Below are 26,359 nucleotides of genomic sequence, written 5' to 3' on the forward strand. Positions count from 1 at the left end.
AGGACAAACTCGGCCAAATCGTTATTGGGGACTCATGAGCGTGGAGTGAATGTATATTTGACAAATCGTGGCGGCACTACGCACCACGTATCTAAAATCATCAAAAATCATCACCCCCGTGTCCGCTTTCACAACTTTCCCATCTCACAACCGGTTGGGACCCGGTGGGTAGTCTAGTGGTTAAAGCGCTGGCTTGGTCGAATGAACATCTACTATCATTGCTCACGTCAGTCAGTCACAACCGGTTGTAACGAGTTCCAAATTCATTTATCTGTTTTCAGCCAACTATTACTACAAACTAATTTCTCTTATAATTTTGGAAATTTTAATCATTCCTGAATATCTATACGTCTCTTTTCGAGAACATATCACTCAAAAGAAGGTAAAGAAAGAACACTGTTCTTTCCATCTTCAACTTAGACTACTGCACCCGTGAAGATCCGGGTTAGAATATTGATCTTCAGTAACCCATGCTTGTCGTAAGAGGAGACTAACGGGATCGGGTGGTCAGGCTCGCTGACTTGGTTGACATTTGTCATCGTTTCCCAATTTTGTAGATCGATGCTCATGCCATTGATCACTGTATTGTCTGGTCCAGACACGATTATTCATAGACCGCCGCCATATAGCTGTGATATTACTGAGTGCGGCGTAAAACTAAACTAACTCACTCACTCACTCAACTTCTACTGGGCTCACAGTTCATTAAACCTACGATAAAAGTATCTGCCCTTGATTTTCATTACCATTTACTGACCAATCACAACCACAGGAAGCATACCAAGAACTAGTGTAGGTAAAAAATGTGAACCATGCAGAAATATGGGGTGGATTCATTCATATAACAATAGTTAATGTGTCAGTTATATACTGAGGGAAAAAAAAAAGGGATCACATGAAAGCACAAGTGTTCCTATATATTTTTCCAGGTTTCTTCACAAGCCTTGTATCGATACATAGCTTGTGAAGAAACCTGGAAACAAATAAAGGAACACTTGTGCTTTCTTGTGATCCCTTATTTTTTTCCCTCAGTATATGTTCCCAAACCATATTAACCGACATTTGTAAACAGTTACATCTTCCAAACAGACCACAGATGCAGTCAAATTGAACATGACATTTTATTATTACTGTGGGGGGAGTCTTCAAATCCAAACAAAGACACAAAAAAACAAAAGTCAAAATTCACAGAAACATAAAATATCAACATCCACAGCGCAATATCTAGAGCTATGTTATCTATTGTCGAATAAATCTCCATTCACTTACAAAGATGATTTACAAATTCTAATGTTTTCCATCGAACAGATCTGATTTTTGTAAATCATTACCGCAACATGAACAGTTTACAAATCACTGTATAACATTTTTTTTGTGGGGAATCATTTTATGAAATAGCATAAATAGTAGTAACATGAAAACTCAAGGATTGGTCTTTAGTTAACCACCTTTGGATTGATACCAAATTGTCAAATTCTAAACAATAGCTTGTTTGGCTGGAAATAACATAATCAAACATCTCAGCAAACAATTATAAAAACTCAGTAATGGAGGACAAGCTTATCAAAGACCTGGTTAGATTTATTTCAGCTTATAAACAAACATTAAATGCTTTGAGTGATCAATTATTTTTCAAATGACTTAATTGTCTGGGAAAGACAGTTCTTGGTATCACCATATGAATAGTGTCTCATGGGTATAAACACAAAATTCAGTTACCTGATCCACATATCCTCCGTCATTTTGTACAGGTTGAAAAATACCTCCACATACATTTAGTTGGTAAGTAAACTTCACAATGCTGAGTTTCTAACTAATTGAAAAAGGTTTCAATTTATCAGGAGCAACTAGTATACATAGGTTAATATTCCTGTACATGTTTACAAGGGAGGCAAGTCGACAAAGGAAAATATATCCCACACAGATATTGACAGCCGATATAGAAATGAGGTACAGATTGGTGAAAACATGCTGGCAAGCTTTTATAAACAGAGACAGCCAAAGAAACAGATTGCATTACTTAGTGTATTGTATGCTGAGCCAAACATTTTCAACATATATATGTAAAGATACAGGTGGCTTGTTTGTGCTTACAGTTTTTAAAACAAATTCCAAAACCAAATCAGTGGCATTATTTCGTGAGTACTTATTAAATCAACCAAGAAACAGAAGATTAAAAAAGAAATCACCGTCTTTGAAAATGTTTGACAGCTTTTCTCAACATGGAAAATGTAGAATGACAAATAACTCATGCATAATAAATAAACAAGACTATGCTAGTAGATGAAACATTTGCATATACCAGTGAATACAATGATAAACCTTCAAGTTATCTACAATAGCACTTTCTTGCTGAGGTCTGCTTTTACTGTTTAAGTAATTTGCAGATTAACAAACACAATCCTCTGACGTAAGTGCAGAAAAGTCCTCACATGTCCAAATATACCTCAAGAAAAACATGGCTAACATATCTAAAACAAAATGCATTTATAAATATTTAGAGTAATCATAAATTGTCATCCAACTGTTGAAAATCTGAGTGTAATAATACTTTAAGTGACGCATTCATCTTTCTATTCTGCATCATAACTGTCATAATTTTATTTTTTCTAAATATCTGATTTGATTTGTTAAGACAAATTTGTCATTGAAAGACATTAGACAAGCAAGGATATTTCCACTTTTTCACATCCAATTTCAAGCATACAACATCTAGTCTTCCACACACAGATGATAATAAAGGGTGCTATAGTGTCAGGAATATATACAAGCTAATCACCACTGCAGGATTGTACCGATACAAGCTTAAACAAGATATAACCGTTCAGGGAGGCAGTTATTTAGCTGAACTAAACAAGTTCTCACTACTGGTTGCTTGACCCAACTGGGATTGCTGATGACGGACTTGTGCATCAGCAATATTGGGGTCAGGGGTCACTGATTTATCTCAACGAAGAATGCATTCATTATCAAGTGCTATGATAAATGCCACAAACTTGTGAGCATTTCCACTTGCCACTTTATATATTTGCCCAACTGAAATGAGAATGTGAGCTTCTTTGGCATGATGTTTTTTTAAATCTTATCAACAATTTTGAAATAATACTGTAAACAATCGAAACATGTCATTTGATGATATCCTTAATTCAAAATATGAAATAAGTTTTTCAAAAATTATAATTGTTTGTGAACAATTAATAATTTGATGTGGTCATATCAACATGCTAAAGAAAAAGTTCAAGCCTGCTGATAAAACTGGAACGAAAATCTATCTTCTGAAAGAATGGAACGAAAGTTTGGTATCGGAAAAATCAAGTGGACTAGATATACACTAAAAGTATTTGACACGGCATCCCAGTTTAATGCTTATATGCAAGTACCCACCTTTCAGCTATCACAGTTTTACATACATTACAATACACCTTGACCCTAGTCTACAGACATAAAATAATGATAGAAATACACACATATTAAACATTGCAAATAAACCACGTATCACATTAGAATCACAATGATATGTCAAAGCTTACAGTCTAGCTTTAAGTTAATTCACTATTCAAATACATTCCTTGTGAGCCAAAATTTCTTGTCAAAACAATCAATAATGGATGACGTAAAACAAAGCAACATTTGAAACATTTTATTAAATATTTCCATCACTAGATCAATAACATGAATTGATAACACATCTTCAGGGCATATCTTAAAGAAAGATCTTTGCTAGAACCTTGAAAGACCATTAATTTACCAATAAGGTAAATTCAGTTTCAAAGCCAAATAAAGAACAGATCAAGTTCAAGCATAATCTCATTGACAAGACCTTCGAGACTGCACAGTGAAAAATGGGGATACATAATACCAAACTGTCAAAGCAAGAAAATGATAATCAGTGTATATGTATGATAGAAAATTTGCTTGTTCGTGTGATCGCTGTACAAGTGAATGTATGCTAATATCCTAATCTACATCTTCACTCCAACTATGTACATCATTCCATGTTTCTGTTCCAACCAGTCGAAATTGCATCACACTCCACACAACAACCAGACGCTGTTCAAATAGAAACTATCGCTCTCCTTTCGACATGATCATTCGCTCAGTCTTTCTCTCTCGTCTGGCAACCCAGGTCACTGATTGGTTGACCCATGTCGAGCAGCTGACCAATCCCTCTCCACCTGCTGCAGGAGCTCTTGAATAACTGGCTCCAAATCGCCGTTGAAACGTTCCAACAGCCCCTTGTTCAGCTCACGGTTGCAGAAGCCCATCTCCATCAAACGGACCATGGGGTCAGTGGTCACTGGCGTGGGCTCTTGGGGGCTTGGACCGGTCCACGTGCTCTGTGGGGGGACATAATTGTCCTCTGGGGGAGTCCAAGTACTGTCAGGAGGATTCCAAGTGTTCTTGGGAGGTGTCCAATTGTTCTCATTGGGTTTCCACTGTAAGATGAAGGAATTTGTATACTTGGTAGGCAGAAGTATATTTCTGTCTGCTTTCCTTAATGACTATAATGCAATTAGATATCAAAGTTAATAAGGCGAGACATTTGTTTTTCTGTTATATTCAAATGGATTTGATAGTGAAAAATGTTCTAAGGTGCATTCTACTGAATGGGGTTCTCAATTCCCACCAGAAAACACAAATACCTGTTTGGCCTGCATGGAGTTGAACACATCCTTGGTGGTACTGTAGGCCTTGGCGCCAGCTTTTGTTGCCGCGATGATAGCTGTGTGGAACAACTGGTTCACAAATTCTGAGGGACTGTAAGAAAACAGCACACACTGTAGAGTTCAACCCCTGATATCACCACACTATAATACAGTAAATCTTGAAATATATGTATCTCCAAATTAATGCAAATGCTGTCCCCTCTTCAAGAGCATGACTCAATATTAATGTGACTTCCCTCTTGGGCTGGCTATCAATGTAGTTTATAGCAATCACAAATCATTAACTAAATATCAATTGATTATTGATAAATATAGAAGTAAATTTGAGCAAATATGCCAAAAACAAGTCCAAAAGAAATCAAGACATTTCACATAACTGATGAGAAGTGATACATTCATTCATGGATGACCAACAGAAACAGTGTCCTGAACATACTTTACAAGCAGCCTTTGAATATAGGTCAAACACAAGATTTTATGACAGCTTCAAATAACTCACGTAGACTGAATAGGAGATGTTCCCTCCCGATCCTCTTCTGAGTTCTGATTCTCATCCACCACCCTGGCTGTCTGCATCGGCACAGCCGCAGAAGCTTCTTCCATCTGCTCCTCCTCGTCCTCGTCCTCGTCCTCCTCCACCTGCTTCTGCTTTGTCTCAGTCTCATCCACCTGCAGTTGTTCCCCTTCCTGTGGAGGGACCGGGTCTTCATTTCTCTGGACAGCTGGCTCAGGGTCAAGAGCAGGGGTTGAGACTACATTGGACGTGGTGAGCATTTCGTCCAGCGAGGGCTGAGGAGTGACGCTCGTGTCCTCTGACAGATTCTCATCTGGATGACAGATGCAAGTAAGTGTCAGCATGCTCCATATTCATTAATTATACAAAAGCAACATACATGGCCTGATATGTGTAAACAATGTCTCTAATTTATCATTTGAAAAAGGTATTTAATATTTCAAAATATTTTTATGATCATAATGTTCGGTACAATATATTCATAATATTAAAAAGCTATACAGACATTGATTTGGGAACCACATAAAGAGCTTATCTGGAAATCACCATATTACAAAACAAAGTCACTCAGAAAATAGATACCAATACCGTGTAGATGTTTCCCTAAATATGTTATCATTGCATACTGACATGTAAAACACATAACATCATGTTGAAAGTACTATGATCTGCGCAGATTCTCACAAAACAACCTATGCTGATTCCTACTAGGATTCTCAAAAGATGATCAATGCTGAATGGATCAACCGATTCTCGTACAATAAGGACAGATTTTCAGTCTCACCTGGAACCCCAATCTCGTTCTGGTTGTCATCCACAGGGCCTGCTACTGAGCGTGTGAGCGGCACCTCAGTGTTGAAGCAGTCTGGCAGCGGGACGATGCAGTAGTCGTCAGAGTCATCATCAGACAGAGACAGGCTGCTCAGAGACTCGATGTCAGCTTCATCATATGTATCTAAAACAAAATGTAATTTTTAGAGTAAAATTGATATTTTATACTTATCCTGACTCATGAGGTTCTCAGTTATTAACTTTTCAATGTTTAATTTTCAGTTGCTTTTAAATCTTGGGAGAAAAGCCCATAATATACATAGCATGGGAAGTAAAGACTCAGAAACTTAGGTGCTCATAATATCAATCACTAAAGTATACAGTCCAAACTTCATTAATTACTGCCCATCATGATCTATCAAAACGCAACTGAAGCCCATACCTTTAATCAACACTTGCAAATAAAGCTAATGACTTCTGCATTACTGGCATTGCCTGTCTTCATGTTTAAGGGGCAGTGGGGTAGCCTAGTGATTAAAGCGTCCGGTTATCAGGTTGAAGACCCAGGTTTGATACCCCATATGGGTCCACTGTGTGAAGCCAATTTCTGGTGTCCCCCACCGTGATATTACACATACTGAGGCATGGAGATATACAACGCATTGAGATTGAGATATGTACCTGGTTTCAGCTCCAGACTGGCCATTCTCTGCTGGACATACTCGGTGAGATGAGGCAGGTTATTCTCAGCCTCACTGCCCACCAACTCCACGCTGCTGCTGTTGGACACAGTTGCTGGAATAAAGGGTTCCGGAGCTGGAGACTTGGGAGGACTTACATCTGGAATACATAACCACATATCATTAATGGTCATTGGGATGTATCACTTGTACATTATAGATATTACAGCATAACTAAAGCTACCCAAAACTATACCGGACTGATATACCAAACTTGAGGATAAACTTCAGGGCTTCTTGTTATTGCTTAATATAATAGTTTCCAACTGCCAAATTTCTTTCTGTGGGAAATGTCCCTGTGTCATTATACCTGGATCAGGGGCGGTGGGATAGCCCAGTGGTAAAAGCGTTCGCTTGGCACGATGAAGACCCAGGTTTGATTCCCCACATGGGTACAATGTGTGAAGCCCATTTTTGAGTTCCCCACCATGATATTGCTCGAATATTGCTAAAAGCAGCATAAAACTAATTCACTCACTAACCATACCTGGACAAACTGGTCTTGATTTCACTAACAAAGTTACATTGCTTGGACTACCAGTGTTTCCCTCAGACTTTCTTCCACATTAAACTGACACAGCACTAAACCAAACTACCTCTTATGTTATGTACAATACTCACCAAGAGGCGTGTTGTTGGGGGTTGCTGTCTGAGAGGCCTTGGAGGTCTTCCTGTCTGACAGATCAAGGAACTCAAAGGAAAGCAGGTCAACCACTCCCTCTACTGCAGTTGCTTCACCAAACTTGGGTAGGCCAACTTTGCTCACCGCCTCCAGCATCTGAGTTTCCACCTGTATAGCCACACTTTCTGTGACTTTGACCTCACTCTCATCAACCTTAACCTCACTCTCCTCGACCTTGACCTCAGTAGGTTCAACTACTGCCTCTTCCTTGACTTCTGGGATAACAGCGGCAGGGACAAGCTTGGACGCCATGATGAGAGGAGTTGTCTGTTTCTCTTCTACAGCCTCCAGGAATATTTCTTCAGCTGGATCATCAACCTGAGGCTACAGAGAAGACACAGAGTGGGATCAGTACACAAACAATTTGGCACCCCTTTCCTGATCAAATCACTTCTTCCACTAAAATGAATTTCGACACAAGCCAATAGCAGAGCCATGGTCTTAAGAGACTTGTATAGACAATTTGTATTCAACCAATGGAAAATGTTCCTATGTGGTAATTAGTCATTACTCATTTAGAGACATAAATCAGTAATACTCTTACTCAACAACCATGACACATGTGTTGAGCGCTAATTACTCCCTGAAAGATAACAATTATAATGGCTGATAGACTGTCTAGTCACTCATTGTGTACTCAAGGTCAGTACCTCCTCAAACTTCTCCTCTGGATCTTCTTCATCTTCCTTGCAGACAGCGGCTTCTGCCTGTCCATCTGTGGAGTCCACCATCTTCAGATGGTCTGGGCGTGTTGGCTCCAGGACTTCTTTGGGCTCCACATCAATAGAGCACCAAACTCTGTGGCCAAAGTTCACCCCTCGGTCAAACAGCTTCCAGTGACTCTGGTATCTTCCTGCAATCATCAGAATCCATATGTATCACCTACCATGTATGTGTTTTACTTATCCATACCACTATCATCTGTTACTTGAACTAATTCTATAGTCTAAACCCAACTTTAGGTGTCAACATGAAGGATAGTAACAATACCTGTACTTCATAATTTGGTATATTTCTCATGTGAGTCTGGAACAGTGACTTTGGTCTTTCCCATGTGAGTTCAGACCAAACAGCAATTCAATACTGTAAACCTCACAACTAAATAGGGGAAGGAATGCCATTTGTGATGCAGGCTATAGATATTGTCACTTTGGTCAAACATTGTTTGTTGCTGACAGAAATTAATCATAAACAGGAAGTTTATCTGATGCAAATGTACTTTCTGCAGGTTATCACATGCCTAGGGGCTGTAACCCTGGTGAGCCATTGAACTGCTTTTTTCCTTCAAGGTTTGAGAGATTAAGCTGGGTCTTAAGCCAATTAACAATATTCCAGCATTGTCACCACATGGGATATAAGGGGAAAGATTGTACCAATGTTGTGAATTGAACCTGGACCTTTGGTGACAAGCAAACACTTTAACCTCCAGGCTACCCTACCAGAGAGAGTTAGAGCATGTCATCAGCATATTTTTCTCAGAGGGAGCATACAATATGCTCCTAATCCATGAAAGACTTAACACATACACCTGAAACAGCCAACCATTTCTTGTATGCGAGACTGGCACAGTGTGTGGTGCTAAGGCAAGTATTTGACCCAAATTCATTGCTAACATACAGGTAAGTCAGTTAAAGCCATGATGGTGACCTCATTGTCATCTCACTGACTTTCACAAGACGCATGAAAATACTGGCAGAGAAGTTATAACTGACCTGGGTCCTCTGGCGCAATCAGCTCCACAGTGATGTTCCCCTCCTGGCTGGGGGGCAGGGCAGGGACTGTCACCTCGGTCTTGGGGGCAGGGATAGTACCCCACATCAGTCGCAGCTGCAACAAACATATAACTTCCTGTATATTATGGACAACAAAGATCATCCGCATTTACATCTGAGCATCCAATTCAAGCCATTTAGTGGAAAAACAAAATCAAGTTACAGGCACACTCTGCCTGAATTTTGTATGTGCATTCACATTCTGATCTTGCCAATGAAACATTATTAAAGTTCTTCTTTGCTTGTTTGTTTGTTGTTTCATTGATGTCAGCCTCTAGATAATCAAGTCCAGACATTCCAGTGACTGACATTATGAGCAATGATCCATCCCATCCGGGTACACAGATGTTGGGAATATCAGTTCCATACTGAGTTCTAGGTACAACAGGACACATAACACCTGGTTTAAATAGTGACGGTGGCACCTGAGTGAGGAACTGAATATTCTGAATATTCATCATTACCTTCTGGACGCAGGCTGCATATGCCGACTTTTAGAACAAACAGGGTTCGCCACTCATTTGTTCCAGCTAGTATCAGATGCATTAACAACAAATTCTGTGAATGACTTGTCTTTTAATTGTCCAAATTCTATTCAATATCTATGTTTGTATACTAAATTGATGTATTTATATCATGATTATTTCATGATTACCAATTGCAATGTTATGTATGGCTGCTTTATGAATGAAAAACTGGAGAACGTATGATGAAAAACAAATTTCCCTTGGGACAATAAAGAATTATCTTATCTTATCTTAACTGACCTGGGTGGAAGCTGACCACTGGTGGCTGCCAGTATTCTTCATCCTCCAAGTCTTCTGCATCCTAGTTCCAGGCTGGACATGTGTGTAGTCAGGGATTGTGATGTCTCTCACAAACTCAGCTCCCAGAACCCTGCAATACAGGAACAGAATCACTTTAATACCCCAAAAGCATGGACTGGTGGGAGTGGTTGGTTGACTGACAGGAGCACTTGAACTGCAGCAAGTGGAGTGGTTCAACTAACTGATAGGGATATTTCAGCTGTGGCAAGGGGAGAAGCTGGACTTATTGACAGGAGTATTTGAATTGTGGCAAGGGAATTCACTGGACTTGCTGATAGGGGCATAATTGTGGCAAGCAGAGTTATTGAACTTACTGATAGGGGTACTTGAAAGTTGGTAAGGGGAGTGCCTGGGTTTCGACCTTCTCCTTCTTCTGAGGGTGGTCCTTCATTGCATGGACATCCAGTTTCTCCAGCTTGCGCTTCAGCTTGTCCTCCTTCCTCTTCTGCTTTTCCTGCACCTTCTCCTCACGCTTCTTCATCTTTTCCTGGCGCCGAGCCAACTTCTCAGCCACTCTGAAAACAAGGGGCAACATACATTGAATCTAGCAATGTAATGACATATGTGAAGCATTCAAGCCAGCATGCAGTTTTGTCTTGAAACGTAAAACCACCACATCAGGGTTTTACGTCAGCAGACAAACATGGTGGTCCCGGGTACCCCTAATTATTAGTCTTAGTGGTTTAGAGAACTGTATGTTCTGATAATGTCTTTAGAGCCTGGAATGAATCATTGACCATGTGGACTGATGGGTGAAATGATGCAAGTAACTGCTCTGAAAGAAACAACCAAACACTTGGCAAAGTCATAGATGTGTTGTGGGTACAATGAATAATATTGTGCATCACGCTGGACACATTGAATTTTTTCCTGCATCCACTCTCTACATTTCTGCGTAAAGGACGCACATTTGCACATTGGGTAAAAACCTTACAACATTATATTATTATTATTGTCTTTGTTCAAAACAAATAGTGAAGATCTATTTCCTCATACACAATGCCTGTATCAACATGTTTCCTATCATGAAGGACACATACTTCCTGGCTCGGAGTCGGTCATGCTCCTCGGTGTGTCTCTCAGTGTTGTCTGCATACAACAGGTGTTTCAACAAAGGCACCTTCCGGCCATCCTTCAGCCCAGCGTCCAGGCACGGGCGTCGTAGCTTGATGAAGACATGGTCCTGGTCGTGAATACCCGGCTTGCTCTCACACTCTTCACACAGATCGAAATTAGGGCAGTTGCTGTTAATGAAATAAACAGTTTCATAACCATGGAAATATGATGTTCGTTAGTTGTATAAAGCAGCATTCATTGATATTCTAATAACTCAATCTGGACCAGACTATTCAGTGATTGTCAACTGTACAAATGGGATATGGTGACATGCATCGTTGAAGGAAGCGAGTCTGATGCAATAAGTTGGCTCTTAAGCCAAGCATGGTCACCCCTCATGACAAATGGGTGGCGGAAGACCATTTCTAGACAGGACTTTCATGGGTAATACAAACATGAAGAAGAACAGACATTGCAGTTTCACAATATTCCTAAACACCATGCTGATTTTAACATTAGCTCATTCAAATCATTCAAGAATTATTTCAGTGCACTACATGTAAAGTACACATGTATCCCTGTGAATGTTAAAGTGTTGCCACTTTCTCTTTTCCTGGCCCATAGTTTAACTTACCCACACTTGTATCTTGGTCCGATGATGGTTTTCTGACACTTGTCACACAAAATCTTCTCGTGTAAATACAAAGCTGTAAAGGGAGCATTAAGACCATGACAGATTGTAAATAATCCAAACTAGGCTAGATAATCTGTGGTCAGTACAATGAGTTAATTCCCTACCCTTAGGGTTTTAATGAAAGTCAATCAACCATGTCACTCAATCCAACTACTACACCATTACTTCCATGGTTTTTACCATCGCATCCTACTTCGGACCAATTTCGCTTGGTTAAAAAGATGCATATTTCCAAAAAGTCAATTGCCTTTAGAGATACATAAGTTATATGTAAAGCTCTAGAAATTTGGAACTGGTCACAAAAACCACCTACTCTCCGTGACCAAACTTCCTTCACTTTGCCTGATTTCTGTCCTGTTGTACACAGAATGTGCCAACACTGAGAACCTGGGTTACCCTGAAATCCCAATAAGTCCAAAACTGTCTCAAACACTACCTCTCCACATATTAATACAAATCACATTTAACAAGAATTTAAAGGCAAGTGTACATACGGTGTGAGCTGCGACTGTCCTTGCGATCACGGGCACCATAGGGCCAGGCTGAGTCCAGGCCACGGAGCACCTGCTTGACCGTCTTCTTGGTGACGTCATGCACAATTTCATTCCTCAGCTCTTGCTTCAGCTGAAAGGGAAACGGTCATCAGTACCTTTGATTCATGGACACCAGTCTCATTTCTCTTTGAGCCCATGCCAAACCCAACTAATCAGCTACCTCATACATACAAAACATGAGTGGATGTGGAGGCTGGTTATACAGAGGGACTTGCATGGCCAGGTGGCAGTGTTCAGCCCCATTCACGTGATCTTATCAATACGGGGGACGGTAACCCCTATACTTTAACCTAAGCTAAGATCACTTTACGGTACAGGGCCACAGTAGGTTTCTTTTGAGCCAGACTATTCATGAATTGAAACTATCTTATTTTCATGTTCAAATGACAATGGAGAAAGTTTTGCTCTTTGTATAAGTAATCATAACCAATGACTGTAAACCCTCGAGATTGGGGCCCTGTTTTATAGAGCAATTGCAGCAATAAGAAGACTGAAATTCCTTTACTTGGTGAGTGAGTGAGTTAGTTTAGTTTTACCCCGCACTCAGCAATATTCCAGCTATATGGCGGCAGTCTGTAAATAATTGAGTCTGGACCAGACAATCCAGTGATCAACAGCATAAGCATTGATCTATATTGGGAACCGATGACATGTGTCAACCAAGTCAGCGAGCCTGACCACCCGATCCTGTTAGTCACATCTTATGACAAGCATGGGTTACTGAAGATCAATTCTAACCCGGATCTTCATGGGTACAAAGAATATGACAAAGTTGTCAACATTATCACAGTACTATATCATTCTAGGCCATAAGATATACAAACGGATAACAAGGTGTACTCCCTAATCAATCATCGCTTAATTTTCTCAAATACATCACTGATAACGGACCGTGGTGATTCCCAACACAAGAGATTGCTCAACAGGATTAATACTCACCTTCTCCATGAAATGTACAAATGCTTGGTATGGCATGGCCTCTCCATCTCCTTCATCAGACTTTGTGGAGGACAGTTCTCCCGACTCCTGGTCCTGATTTTCACCAAGTTTGTCTGCAACATGCTTTATCAGCTTGTCCATCTCCTTTGAGGACTGGTCACTGCCCTCAATCTCATAGTAACAAGCTTTCTTTCGTACCACAGGTTCATGGTAGGCAGGCTTGATAGGCTCTGGCAGGATCTGAGAACAAGAAACAAGCCAGCCTTAAATCACAGCAATGTGATATACATTATATCTGGGATCACACTTTCTGAGTAAAGTACAGATTCTAGTACTTGTGGGGGTGAGTTCCATCCAGGTTCAAACCCATACTCTCAGAGTGGGGCACCTAATCGCCTGCACACAAAGGCCTTGTTGCATTCATCCTAACAATGTCCAACTAACACCTGTCTCCCCTACTCACCTGGTTGTGGATGAGACCAGTCTCTTCATCAAACACATGTTTGGGTGTCACCTCGCCAGTCTCGGCAAGCTCAGAGGCTACTTCAGGTTGACTAAAGAACAAGAGAAAACAAATGCATGACTCCTTGTGACAAAGTATCAGTTAACATACGCTCCATATTAGCAAAAGCAAGGGAAGCAACTCATGCCGAATCAGTTTTCAGAAAACAGTTCATGTGCTTGTGAAATGCATACAAAATTAGCTTTCAATAATGGCTCGATTTGTTCAAAACAAATGTACATCACTACATCATGTAGATGTTGGTGAAATTGGTTCTCTTCTCATTTATCTGATGTCACATGTACTATGATGTAGGTAATAGTTTTTCATGCTTTACAACTGAAAATGGAAATCAAGAATTTGCTGCAGACTTTGGGTCGACTATACGTCTCTGAGGAGGCCATGAAGAGTCTCTGAAAACTGTACTGCATAACAGCATTATGCCTCTGATGTTTATTTGTAACTGTCACTTCCATCAGTGTCTATAAATCATCTATACACATACTTCTATCAGTGTCTATACATAGCATGTTTATCCCAGTCGGAAGCAGTAGTCTGCTTTTGACACAACATACACAAATCAACTCTAACATGACCTCACCTGTCTGTGTGCTGCGTAATCTGAATCTCCACCTTCTCAACTTCCTTCGGTGCTTCAACAATGGCCTCTGGTTTAGCACATGCCAGCTGCACAGTCTCTCCAGTACCGGAGACAACAGGCTCTGTTCCTCCTTCTCTGCATCAGTGAACAGTGAGTGAGGGTTCACATGGATCATATGGACTTCTGCTGGATCATAATCATTGTCCTGGTCCATGGTCTTCACATTAAGCTGCAGCACATTAGCTGTAGTTGATGCGTCCTGCAAACAGAGAGATATGAACTCATTATGCCCCTTACCCAGTGGCGACATTTTTCACATGATATTATCAGATTACTAAAATTCCTCTATGTTGATAGATTACTTCTAAGATGCCTGCATCTTGGTCAAGGGATGGTAACCAGCCATCCTCGATAATCTCCAAGGTATATGTTCCGATAAATCTAAACTAGTACCCTGGATGCATCTACGGCTCGGACTGATAATTGTATTACCTCCCTTTGCTGGCTTTTTATCCAATCATGTGTCTACGCTGTGAAGTTCAGCGTACCAATCACAAGACTTCTATCATAACTCACTTTCGCTTCTTCCCACAGCGGCCATCATCTTTGCTGACACTGGCAAGCTTGGTTGTAATGGCTTATCTGATTGGCTACCATGAAAGGTTGAGCCAGCAAAGGGAGGTAATACAATTATTGGGCCGAGCTGTAGATACATCCAGGGTAGCAGCGGAGATTTATCGGAACATATACCCTGGAGATTATCAAGGATGGGTAACCAGCAAGGTATGGAAATCTGTGAGAAATTTCACTGATAATCTCCTGTTTCTCATAATGAACAGATGACTTTCTGAGGATACGATTCCATCCCAAGATTACGGAATTCATACTTTAAACTCTTCTATATACTGCTGCTGCCTAAATAATTCTAGTTTTCTCCCTTGAGTCTTTCATTTTTAATTTACTTCACAAAACCAAATGACATAAATATACTAAACTTAGAAAAAGACTCCAGAGACAATAATCAATAAACTGATTGATCAACTGGTTTAAGTTTTTTATTATTGTTTTAAATATTTGAGTTTGGATACAGATAACATTAATCTCATCAAAAACACATCTTGCGAAAAGAAGATCTCAAGACGTCCCTACATGGTTCAGATCACAATGACCTTTTAACCATCAAAATGGTGCATTATTTACTGGACCAGGTAAAATAAGATCCCAGATGTGTTTTGCAGTCATGAAACCAAAACAAAATTAACACAGGGTACTCAGAACGAAAGTTAATCAACTTAATGGCCCCTGTGACTGAAACATCAGAAACACTGCCTTTTGTTCTCTTTGAAGGGAAAAACATTTCAAACTTAACACAGCTTTAGTAGAAAACAGTGTTTAACAATACTTTAGAAATAAACTATACTTAACAATACTTTAGAAGATAAATATGTGTAACAAAGCTAAAGAGAAGAACTATCCTTAATAATGCTTTAGACGAGAGATTCTAAAGAGGGTTTAGTAGACTTAATTACTTACCCTGAAAGCTTCTTGTAACTCATCATCGCTGCTTAAAATGCACTGAAATTAAAGGAGAGATGTTACGAAACATTTGAAGAATCATCTCAGACTGACAAAACATCAGAAAAATCAGCATGGCTGCCTTGTTTCATTATGACATGGCAAAATGTGTGCTTTACAAAACTAACAAGAAGACAAAGTCATAAATATCCCCTGCAATGTCAAAATACTCTTCATGAATATGTCTACGAGTTATGATTATGTCAAATGTTTTGGTGTGTATATAGCTAAGTGGAAGGAGAGTACTGAAAGGTTTCAAAGTTCTGCTCCAGAAAGGAGCACAACCACCAATTTCAGTTTAAGTCAAACTTGTTGCCATGGAAACGCCAAAAATATTTTATCAGAAATCCAAAACTACCAAAAGGCACCAGTTCCCCACCAGACCAATCTGTGTGCCAAGTTTGGTGAAGAACATTGAATGGTTTTAGCGTTCTGCTCCGGAAAAGAGCACTACCACCAATTTCAGTCTGTCAAACTTAATGCCATGGAAACGCCAAAAATATTTTATTCAGAAATCCAAAACTACCAAAAGGCACAGTAGATCACCAGATCTGTCCATGTGCAAAGTTTGGTGAAGAAATATTGAATGGTTTTAAAGTTATGCTCCGGAAAGGACAAATGTGCACGGACGCACGCTCAGACGGACAGAGTCCATTTTAATACCCCCGCAAAACGTGTTCGGGGGATAAATAGCAGTAGATCCTTCTGTCAGGGCTCGATTTAAAATATGTTAACCTACTTGCACCAGGTGCAACCTAAGATAAAAACCTAGTTGCACCAGCCAAATTCCAGTTGCACTGCTTTTATTGCAATATGTACTGTAAGAAATATGCTATTGAATTATTTAGATGTTTTATTCAGAGTTTACCCACTAAAAATGAGCTGCACCTGGTGCAAGTTCAACTAATAACTAGGTTGCACTTTGTAATGCTGGGTTGCACCAGTGCAAGTAACAAAGCACTAAATCGAGCCCTGTTCTGTACATGTCAAATGTGATGAAACTGAAGCAAACACGACACTCATGCAATGTCTCAAACTAAGAAAGGTATGATACTTTATTGATGGTAACTTCTTTATCATATTATGATGTGACATTTTGGTATAGATTCTTATGATATCGCTGTCTTGCTTGACAACGGTATAAGAATCTACACCGAAACGTTGCATTATAATATAATAAAGAGTTGTCATCCATAAGGTATCTTACCTTTCTTATTATTTATCAGCTTCTAAAACAAACAGATCAATGTCTGAAACTATTATGCATAAAGTCACCAACCAGGTCCCCATCTTCATCCTGGTAGCGGACATCTAGCTCATCGGGCTGGTCATCATACAGAGCCAGGAGCTGAAAGAGAACATCACATGTGAGTAGATGAGGTGACATACCTAGGCTCGAGATAGTGAGTGAGTGAGTTTGGTTTTACGCAGCTTTTAGCAATATCACAGTGGGGGACACCAAAAATGGGTTTCACATATTGTACCCATGTGGGGAATCGAACCCTGGTCTTCAGCGTGATGAGCTGACGCTTTAACCATTAGGTTATCCCACTGCCCCAGACTACAGATAGTGTATTGGGGGAACTGGGTTAGCCTAGTGGATAAAGCGTTTGCTCACCACGCCGATGGTCCGGGTTCGATTCCCCGCTTGGATACAATGTGTGAAGCCCATTTCTGGTGTCCTTTGCCGTGATATTGCTTGAATATTGCTAAAAGTGGCATAAAACTAAACTCACTCACTCAATATATTGAGACTTAATTATCTCCTCTGAGATTACCATTCACATATGTGAGCACTAGATTTTCTTCGGTATTTAATATACTGTAACTATGTTGGGTGATGAATAATGGCTCATGTTTCATTTGTCTTCGGGTGTGTGTATTATATTACATAAATCAGTACATGATTTCTTTCAGTCGTTAATATGTGACAATGTTGTACCTTCTTAAATAGTTTGATAAATCAAGGCAACTACACTGATTATATTGAATCTCTCTCATCATGCTAGACCACATCTCAATTGACTACTTCAGTTCATGCAATACAATTTGGTGAGCTATGAACCTTATAATCTCAAAATTGTGATTTTTCACAATTGTTTAAATATCGCATACTGTTGAAACCAATTTCACATGTTTAACTGCTCGTGATTATTTTATCAAATTACCTAAATCCAAATGCAATTGTGATAGGTTTGATATATTTTCTCACATAACATCATCAATAGTTGCAGTCTACTGAAAGGGGCGAGTTGTGACCCAAATCCTATCAACTAAGGGAAGTAACCATCTATTTACCAACGTCAGCTGTGCAAGCTAACCAACAAAAACTATGCCACAAAACTTTCGATTTGTTTTGTGTTTAAACAGAGACATGCTTAAAAGTTTTATAATAAGAGAAGAGTTCTATAGCACTGTCCTAGAATTATTCATATTTCCTTTTCTGAGTTGGTTTCAGTCACTACTTCCTTGTTTAGCTACAATGATGATCCTACTTGACGCAATCACTCAAACCAAAACAGATTTACAAGAATAGAATTGGACTTGTGTGCATGGTTCACGACAGGATCTTCATGTTTATATACCTATTTTAACAAATCCTACTGTCATAGTATCAATCCACATCCTCATTGACATTCAGCATGAATATATACTATTCATACTTTGCTAAGGATCAAATCAAGGATTTAACAGAAAACTATGAGGTGGGGTCAAATTTGGTTTAAATATCTAAGCTTATTGTAAGCATGGATCCTAGGTTTCAGTTTGTCATTTCGTCTTGAGGAACCCATACCTGCTATTGACAGGTGTTATGTACTTGTCAATGACTCGTTCCATGATTTTCAAAATGGTTGATTGGTGCAATGAAAACAATTTCTATGGTTACTCATGTATCAAGTGCATAAAGTTAGATTAAAGTGACTGTTTGCCTAAAGAGGGGTTACCATATTATTATTTATCCAATTTCAAATTATAAATCTATATTTAAGTAAAGTTGTGAATGTGTGAGACTTAGCAAAGTGTGAGTTGTATATAACAACGTGCTTAAACAAATTGAGATCCAATAACCCCAACATCAGTTTAAGTTTGTTTGTTAAAACCACAGTGAGCAATATTCTAGCTTTATTATACAGTCAGTAAATAAACAAGGCTGGACTGAACAATTCTGTAACTGACATCATCAGCATAGATCTATGCAAGGTGGATATAATTACATGTATTAAGAAAGTCAGTGAGTCTGATCCTATTAGTTGTGTCAAGCATGGGTTACTTAAGACCAATTCTAACCTGGATTTTCATAAGCATACTTGTTATGGCTATGGGTAACTTGGAAGTTCAAGTGGTCACACTTGTTTACAATATATCTTTGTACTGGGAGAAAATTGATCTGTCACACAGACCCTGAAACAAATATACCCAATTCAACCCATGCAAGTTGAGAATACATTGCAAGTCAAGATTACTGCAGTTTTCAGTATTTATTCTGAAAATGAAGAAAGTCTTATGAAAATACTATAGGAATATTTTTTTCTCTAAAAATATGTTTATTTCAGAGACTAGATGTTAATCTAAGAGACAATTGTCAGTGTTAGTCCTCCTGCCTACTTCAGATTACCACTGGAACAGTGAGTGAATTTAGTTTTACACTGCTTTTGGCAATATTCCAGCAATAACACGGCAGGGGACACCAGAAACCACTGGAAGATGTAGTATCAGGGAAGTGCATGTGTCTAACCCTGATCATATGCTTCAAAATGGCAATTTGAAACAAACAGTCTTTACTGTGATATTCAAATTCTTTATTCGCAGAGTGTATGTAGGCCATCGGCCCATAATACAAATATTAAATGTTTGCAGCCATTTATGATTGGCGGTGCTTTACAGCATAATAAATAAACATTGCTACATTTCTGATGACAAAGGTATTGTTTGAGGTCATCAATATATTGAAATTTGACAAAGAAGAGTATGTGTAAAACTTGGCAGGAATATATATACTGTACGCAAGTGCAGTAGTGCGCAAGGAACTGTATGCAGTACACACTAAAAGGAAATGATACTCGTTTTCTATATATCCATTGTCGCATATGTTACATAACCTGTGATGTCTGGGCTTATTTGTGTATCTACCTGTCTCAATATTTAATTGATGGGAACCACAGCGAAACTGTGTGAGTGCAATGCGAAATTTACTAATGTTAATAACACTAAGATATGGTTCCATAGATAGATGACACTTGAAAAGAGAAAATGAATAAGTTTTAGAACTTGGGCAGTGGGGTAGCCTAGTGGTTAAGGCGTCTGCTCGTCATGCCGAAGACCCTGGTTCTATTCCTCACATAGCTACAATGTGTGAAGCCCATTTCTGGTGTCCCTCATCGTGATATTGCTGGAATATTGCTAAAAGCGGCGTAAAACCCAACTCACTCACTTTACTGTGATACTACCAATCATTAAAATTGATTTTGGTGACACATATTCAGCAAACAAACAACAGTGTCACACTGAGCTGATGGGACATCAGCCAGACTGGCTTCCTGAATGCTATATATTGCTGTCATTATTGCTTGCAAATTGTCCTAATTTGTAATTCATTTCAATACAAAAAATATACTTAGATATGTATTTGTGGACAGAATAAAAATGCAGGGATAATTCAACTGAAATTTATATAAAACTAACTGTTATAACAAATTGTATTGGAAAATGCGAGATGACCCCACCCATCATGCTCATGTTTACTTTCAGCTTTCCACTGGCACAGACTGTGTCAACTGACTGGATGATTGTCATTGAGGCGAGGCTCATTTTAGCTTTATTTACACAACATGTATAGTGTGAACAAGTAATTTGGATACAATAGAAGCTTACACAGCAATATAACTCTTGGAACAGATAACCACTGGTGTTGTACTGGTGTTGTTTGATAGTACAACTTTTCATTTCATTTGAAATAATTGTTCCAAGTGAGTGAGTGAGTTTAGTGTTAAGCTGAGTGCGGCATAAAACTAAACTCACTCACTTGGAACTGTTATTTCAAATTAAATGAAAAGTTGTACTATCAAACAACACCAGTGGTTATCGGTCTAAAACTTGCCTTATTCGCAGCAATTTACGGTATATGGATTTCTAATTCAACTACTAAAACTAGTTTTCAGCACGGTAGCACCAAGTTACTGATTTGTATATTATATGACTTAGTTTTGAGGGGTAGTGTGTGTGTTTCCAATCAACAATGATCCAATGAAACCTGGCTGCTACTAAAAAATATAACAGCTAATATTACCGTAAGTGTACACAACTATTTATCATATGTCTGTCTAAGGTTAGCTTGTACTTTGATAACAAAATGACATAAAATGTTAAACAACAGGTATGAAATGCTCGAACTGAAAACCAACATTGAATTATGAAACCTGAACCCTTCATAAACAAAACAAACAAGGTCCCCTCACTGATTGTATGAAACCACACAGAGAAAATGTTTATTTACCTTGTTGGATTTCACAGAATCATACGCCAATTTATAAATGACTGAATCCTGTTTCCAAAACATGTAAAAACACTGACAATGACATCTTCGCAGGCAAAATAGTTGGGTTTTACGCAGCTTTTAGCAATATTCCAGCAATATCACGATGGGGGACAAAAGAAATGGGCTTCACACATTGTACCCATGTGAGGGATCGAACCTGAGTCTTCGGCATGCCGCAGACAAAATAGAACTTGAATGACCTTTTGCATATTTTGTACATGTGAAGCATAGTCCATTGGGTCAACAAGTACATGACTCTTAGGGCCAAGATAGTCGTAAGTGCCATACATTAACATTAACTTACGACTATCTTAGCGTTAAGAGAGCTTCGAAAATCTAGGCCCTGGATAGTAAACCTTGTATTGAGTGATTGTCACCTCGACACCTGTCCACAGTGTGACAAGACCAAAACAACCAGCAGCCATATAACTGAGATATACTGCTGAGTCATTCGTCACACATGTCAGAAGAGGTCAGTTCCCACAAAACAACAAATTTTCATACAAATAACTCTGCATAACAACTCAGAAACCATGTCATATGGAATGTAACAGAAATGTTCCATCTTGCAATATTTATTACATATATTCAAAAAAATACTAGACAGGGACCACAACTTTCGCTCTGCCTCACCTCACTAACAATTTTAACAGGCAAAATATGAATTGTGTTAAACATCGTACCTTTTAGTCCTCTCATAAAAGTCCTCTTGTAAGAAAGGACTAAAGGTTATGACGGACATGTGACAACTCTTTGTGGACTCACCCATAGGATCATCAAAATATTTACCAGCCTGTGCATATTTCAACTAAGTGATCTTAGTAGTAAGACGATTGTAACTCCCATACTTTAGCATGACCTTTCATGAACCGTAGCACAAAGATATCTTTGTGGAACAGGGTTTTCGATGTCCCAACCGGAAAAAATATACCTTTCCCAATGGTTGTCATGCTTCTGGATGACCCGTCCTTAGCTGATTCCCTGTACTTCTAAACATGAGCAAAAATGGACACCAAAACATAACATTTTGTGTGTTTTATCAAATGGCCTATATCTTAGGCATATCACGTTTGAGTAAGCTGATTGGAACTTTGCCAATATATATGAATGCTATGCTTTGTAAGCTTGATAAAGAGAAAAGCTGTGGCTGAGAATGTCCTTCCTGCCTGAATAATCACATCCTGTTTCATTTCCCCAGGGTTTTTCTATGGGGAACAAACCAATTTTATATTTCGATTTGACAAAGTAACAGTAATTTATATAATTATTATCTATATTCGGAACACCTATTCCACGGACACACATGTAGCTATATGCCTATTTTTTGTTTACAAATCTTTATGGTCATATATTAACATTATTAAATGTTCACAATAATTTTAATTATAAATGTTCTTTTCCAATGTTCTTAAACAGCTGTTATTAATAGCACGGTCGCCAATCTGATACTGATGGACGTTTTTCACAAACAGCTGACGGCTAGACAACGGCGATCCGGTAAACCTTTGACCTCTTTTGTAGGTCATAACAATCTTCGTGAAAGGGTATTCTTGGATTAATCCAACCGATAAATTGTAGTTAACACTTACAGTACTGTCCTGTATAAACCAACTCGTTACATATATCAAGTAAAATTCAGGACACGTAGCTCTACAAGTAATGACAACACAACAAAATGTCGGCTATCATTGCACCACAAGATGTAAACAAACACTTTTATTTTCAATCTAAGCACCTATTCGGGAACACCTGCATCATATTCCGACAGACCTTTGATGAATAACTGATACGTTATCAAATAAAAGTAAAATCAAACAAATTCAATGAGCTTTAAAGGCATATTTAGAAGTAAGTCTTCAATATTGTTGTCTCACCATCGCTCGAAGATCTCGCCATGAAATGCCTTGGCTGATATAAAACGGCTCGGGCTGCACATCGTCTGATTGTCCCAGCAGCTTCACTGCTATCACTATAGCCTCACTCATTTTCTCTTAATGGCAGATATATCTTTCAAACACAGTGACAACTTGTGTAAGACTGGTCACATACAATAGTTTCAAAGCCCTAATCGTAGATCAGGGAAACCCAGCGGCCATCTTAGCTTCGTGGTCCTAATAACGCACCTTGTACAATGTGGAAGAATATAGTCCAATATTTTGCCTTGGGAGAATCACAGTTATGCATTTTACATTATCAACAGTTTTACGTAGTTGGACCTTAGGAGTCATAAGCGATATATTGGTGTTATAGAAATGTATGATTTGTCATTGATAAGAGTTTGGCGTATGAATATTGCATTTTCCAAAATAACAACAAAATAAGTTACTATTTATAGAACATGACGTGCTTCCTTGTGCCATACGTAAACATTGACACTCATTGGTCACGTGCGTTAGTATCACATCCGCGCAAAGTACATTCTCGAAAGACACGTACAGTGCATGAAAGACTGTTCGACGGCGAAAAGTAATTTAAAAGTCTTATATTTAATTGACCAAGGTGACATAATTGTACGTAAGAGCAATACAGTACCCCCCTGTGCTTTTTGTAAAATATCTCATAAAAATCTGTATGAAATTCACGATAGATATAGGCCCTAAGGAAACGAAGCGATCGCGACATCCATTTTGGCATTACAGTTGAAAACGCTTTTTAGTATTTGTTATAATTCAGGTATTATTTATTCAGGGTTCAGTGGATATTTGTATTTAACGCTGATATTAACAATGCTTCAGTTATTTCACGGTCTGTCAGTTTTATGGGCGAGGTTATGCACAGCTAAGGGAGACAACTCTACTTTGTGATTATACCGCCAACCCTTTCGCGAGAGTCGATGTGATATACATGGCTAACACTAATTGCCAGGCCTTAAAGGTAACCTCTCAAAACCCCTACATTCCATAACCCCTACAGCTTATAACAACAAAGTTCATGGTCCAGTGCACTGCTAATCTCCTGATTTCATACAATGGACCAGCCCAAACACTTAGAAATTAAGAGAATGATTTAAAACTTAGAATCAAACTTAGATATTTAAATGCATAAAAAAGAAATTTGAAATTACAATCGCTTGTTAAAGTGATTCCCCCCCTTCATGTTTACTGAAATAGCTTGTTTTGGAGAAACTATACCCATCCCCTTTCAGATGACGTAATCAGATGACGTAATCACAACATAAGTTATTCTAATGTTTTCACTTATCCATGCATGATGCCAAGGGTTCAAACTAAATACTGGATGGTCACACAAGTGTCAGCTCTCAAAATATTGTAAACAGTGTCAGCTTCAATATCTGGACACAATGTTTTTGAAAGATTATAATGGGGGTGAAAAACTGCCCCCATCTAAACGTAAATCATCTCAAATTATTTATCTCAGTTTACTATCTCTAACACTATTACAACTGATATTATTACGATTTGCAAGATCTGCCTATTCACCATGTACACCAGTAAGCTTAAAAAACTAGTTCAACATTTAATTCATCTCAATTATTTAAAATGAATTATTAAAACCCTACCAACACCTTATTCCCTTCTCATGTGTATACTCTATGCAGCTTTATCTCACACTGCATATTCCACCTGTAATCTCTCCTTTGGGTCAGTTCATTATGCCAGACAGGTAAATGTCGTGTGTTGTTTCAACTAATTGTAGGGGTACTGGGCTGTAGGGGGTTTGGGAGACAACCATCTTAAAAATTGTCATGTAATACCCATGTGAGCATCAACCTCGGCTGTGATCCAGGTCCGAACTGACCCATAGCAACCATGCAGTGTCTGTCCTCTCTTATGGGGTTGTCGGATTACAATACGTCGGCTGTAATGTGCAAAAACATGCATCAAATGCGCACATGGTTTACATATTCAAACACATATGTATGTACGCATATTGATTGAGAGAGAGAGGGAGGGAGGCGGGGGAGCGAGAGAGAGAGGTGGGGGAGAGATATGCGAAGTTTCGGTGTTGCTCCTAGCACAGTTATCGAGTAAATAATCCATAAAAGTGTTCCGCTACATCATATCAGCTTCTTAATGCTTCTTCATGGGTGTTCAGCTGATATGTCAGGCAACAATAAGGTCAAACTTGATTCTGGCATGCACAGCGAACTGTAGTGACTCCACTTTCACGATCGCATCTATAGTTGAGTCATACACTTTGTGCGTGACAAAAGCTAGCTACATTGTTTTCAGTTTGCTTTCAAAAACATCAAATGGCGAAATGAAAATTACCATGCTTTAAAAGAAAAATACAGAAAATGAAGTATATTGAAAAGATTCAAAATCTCAACGAAATCAACGTGCAACCGATATTTGCATGACAGTTGCCTGCTTTGAAGGTAATAGACAATGGGCACACACAAGTTTAATGACGCGTCACATTAATAACGCGTATTCATCACCATCCCCTGTAGTCTGTGATACAGACCCTGAAGCAAATATATCCAAGAAAACCCACGCAAGTCTAGAAAATGTGGCAAGTCTAGATTTCCACAGTTTCCGGAAGAAAGTCTTAGGGCTCCTTTTCATTATATTTTATTTTTTTACTATGAACTTTTTTTCAGTAAAATATGTTCATTTCAGAGACTAGTTGTTCGTCTACAGCCCCTGCTACACTTAACGCTAGAACTCGAAGGTGCACAGAAAACGCCAGTCACCTGATGACGTCTAGTGGGATACATTACGTCGCCATTTTGTTGGAGGGTCCTGACCGGATGTTGTAGGATGTGCACGTGGTCCCTGTCGAACGCCAAGATCCATGACACCCCAGAGGTGTCCTACAAGGATATGTCTGTAGAGCAACCCGCTTGTATAGGGTTTAGCGTTGTCATGATGATAAAGGACACAACGTGGCAGCTGTTGTAGACATGGTAGGGCAGGTGGACGGAGAATGTCATCCATCTAATGCTGAGCTGTCAGTTTTCGATAA

The 26,359-nt window shown here is 39.0% G+C and overlaps 1 protein-coding gene across 1 annotated transcript; it reads right to left on the minus strand.

Annotated features, from left to right (window-relative positions):
• Positions 1–1,107: 1,107 nt before the first annotated feature.
• Positions 1,108–23,415, minus strand: LOC124256320 (next to BRCA1 gene 1 protein-like). Its single transcript, XM_046690296.1, has 19 exons — positions 23,305–23,415; positions 17,174–17,242; positions 15,853–15,894; positions 14,352–14,578; positions 13,680–13,770; positions 13,217–13,456; positions 12,218–12,347; positions 11,664–11,736; positions 11,014–11,217; positions 10,288–10,488; positions 9,914–10,043; positions 9,087–9,201; positions 8,025–8,227; positions 7,314–7,698; positions 6,634–6,792; positions 5,966–6,136; positions 5,167–5,494; positions 4,644–4,758; positions 1,108–4,436 (listed from the first exon to the last, which is right to left on the minus strand). Exons 1-19 carry the CDS (start codon positions 23,413–23,415, stop codon positions 4,128–4,130), a joined length of 3,303 nt encoding a protein of 1,100 aa, XP_046546252.1. The 3' UTR covers positions 1,108–4,127.
• Positions 23,416–26,359: the final 2,944 nt, after the last annotated feature.

The sequence above is a fragment of the Haliotis rubra genome, unplaced genomic scaffold (assembly GCF_003918875.1).
Source record: "Haliotis rubra isolate DU_JTF1 unplaced genomic scaffold, ASM391887v1 Scf624, whole genome shotgun sequence".
NCBI classification, from domain to species: Eukaryota; Metazoa; Mollusca; class Gastropoda; order Lepetellida; family Haliotidae; genus Haliotis; species Haliotis rubra.

Bases quoted from the DNA above. Each gene is read 5' to 3' on its own strand.
- LOC124256320 (XM_046690296.1), bottom strand. From the start codon at position 23,415: ATGAGTGAGGCTATAGTGATAGCAGTGAAGCTGCTGGGACAATCAGAC. The intron at 14,579-15,852 runs GTAAGTAATTAA...CTCTGTTTGCAG, and splicing joins AGTTACAAGAAGCTTTCAGG to GACGCATCAACTACAGCTAA. The intron at 11,218-11,663 runs GTAAGTTAAACT...TTTCATTAACAG, and splicing joins GGACCAAGATACAAGTGTGG to CAACTGCCCTAATTTCGATC.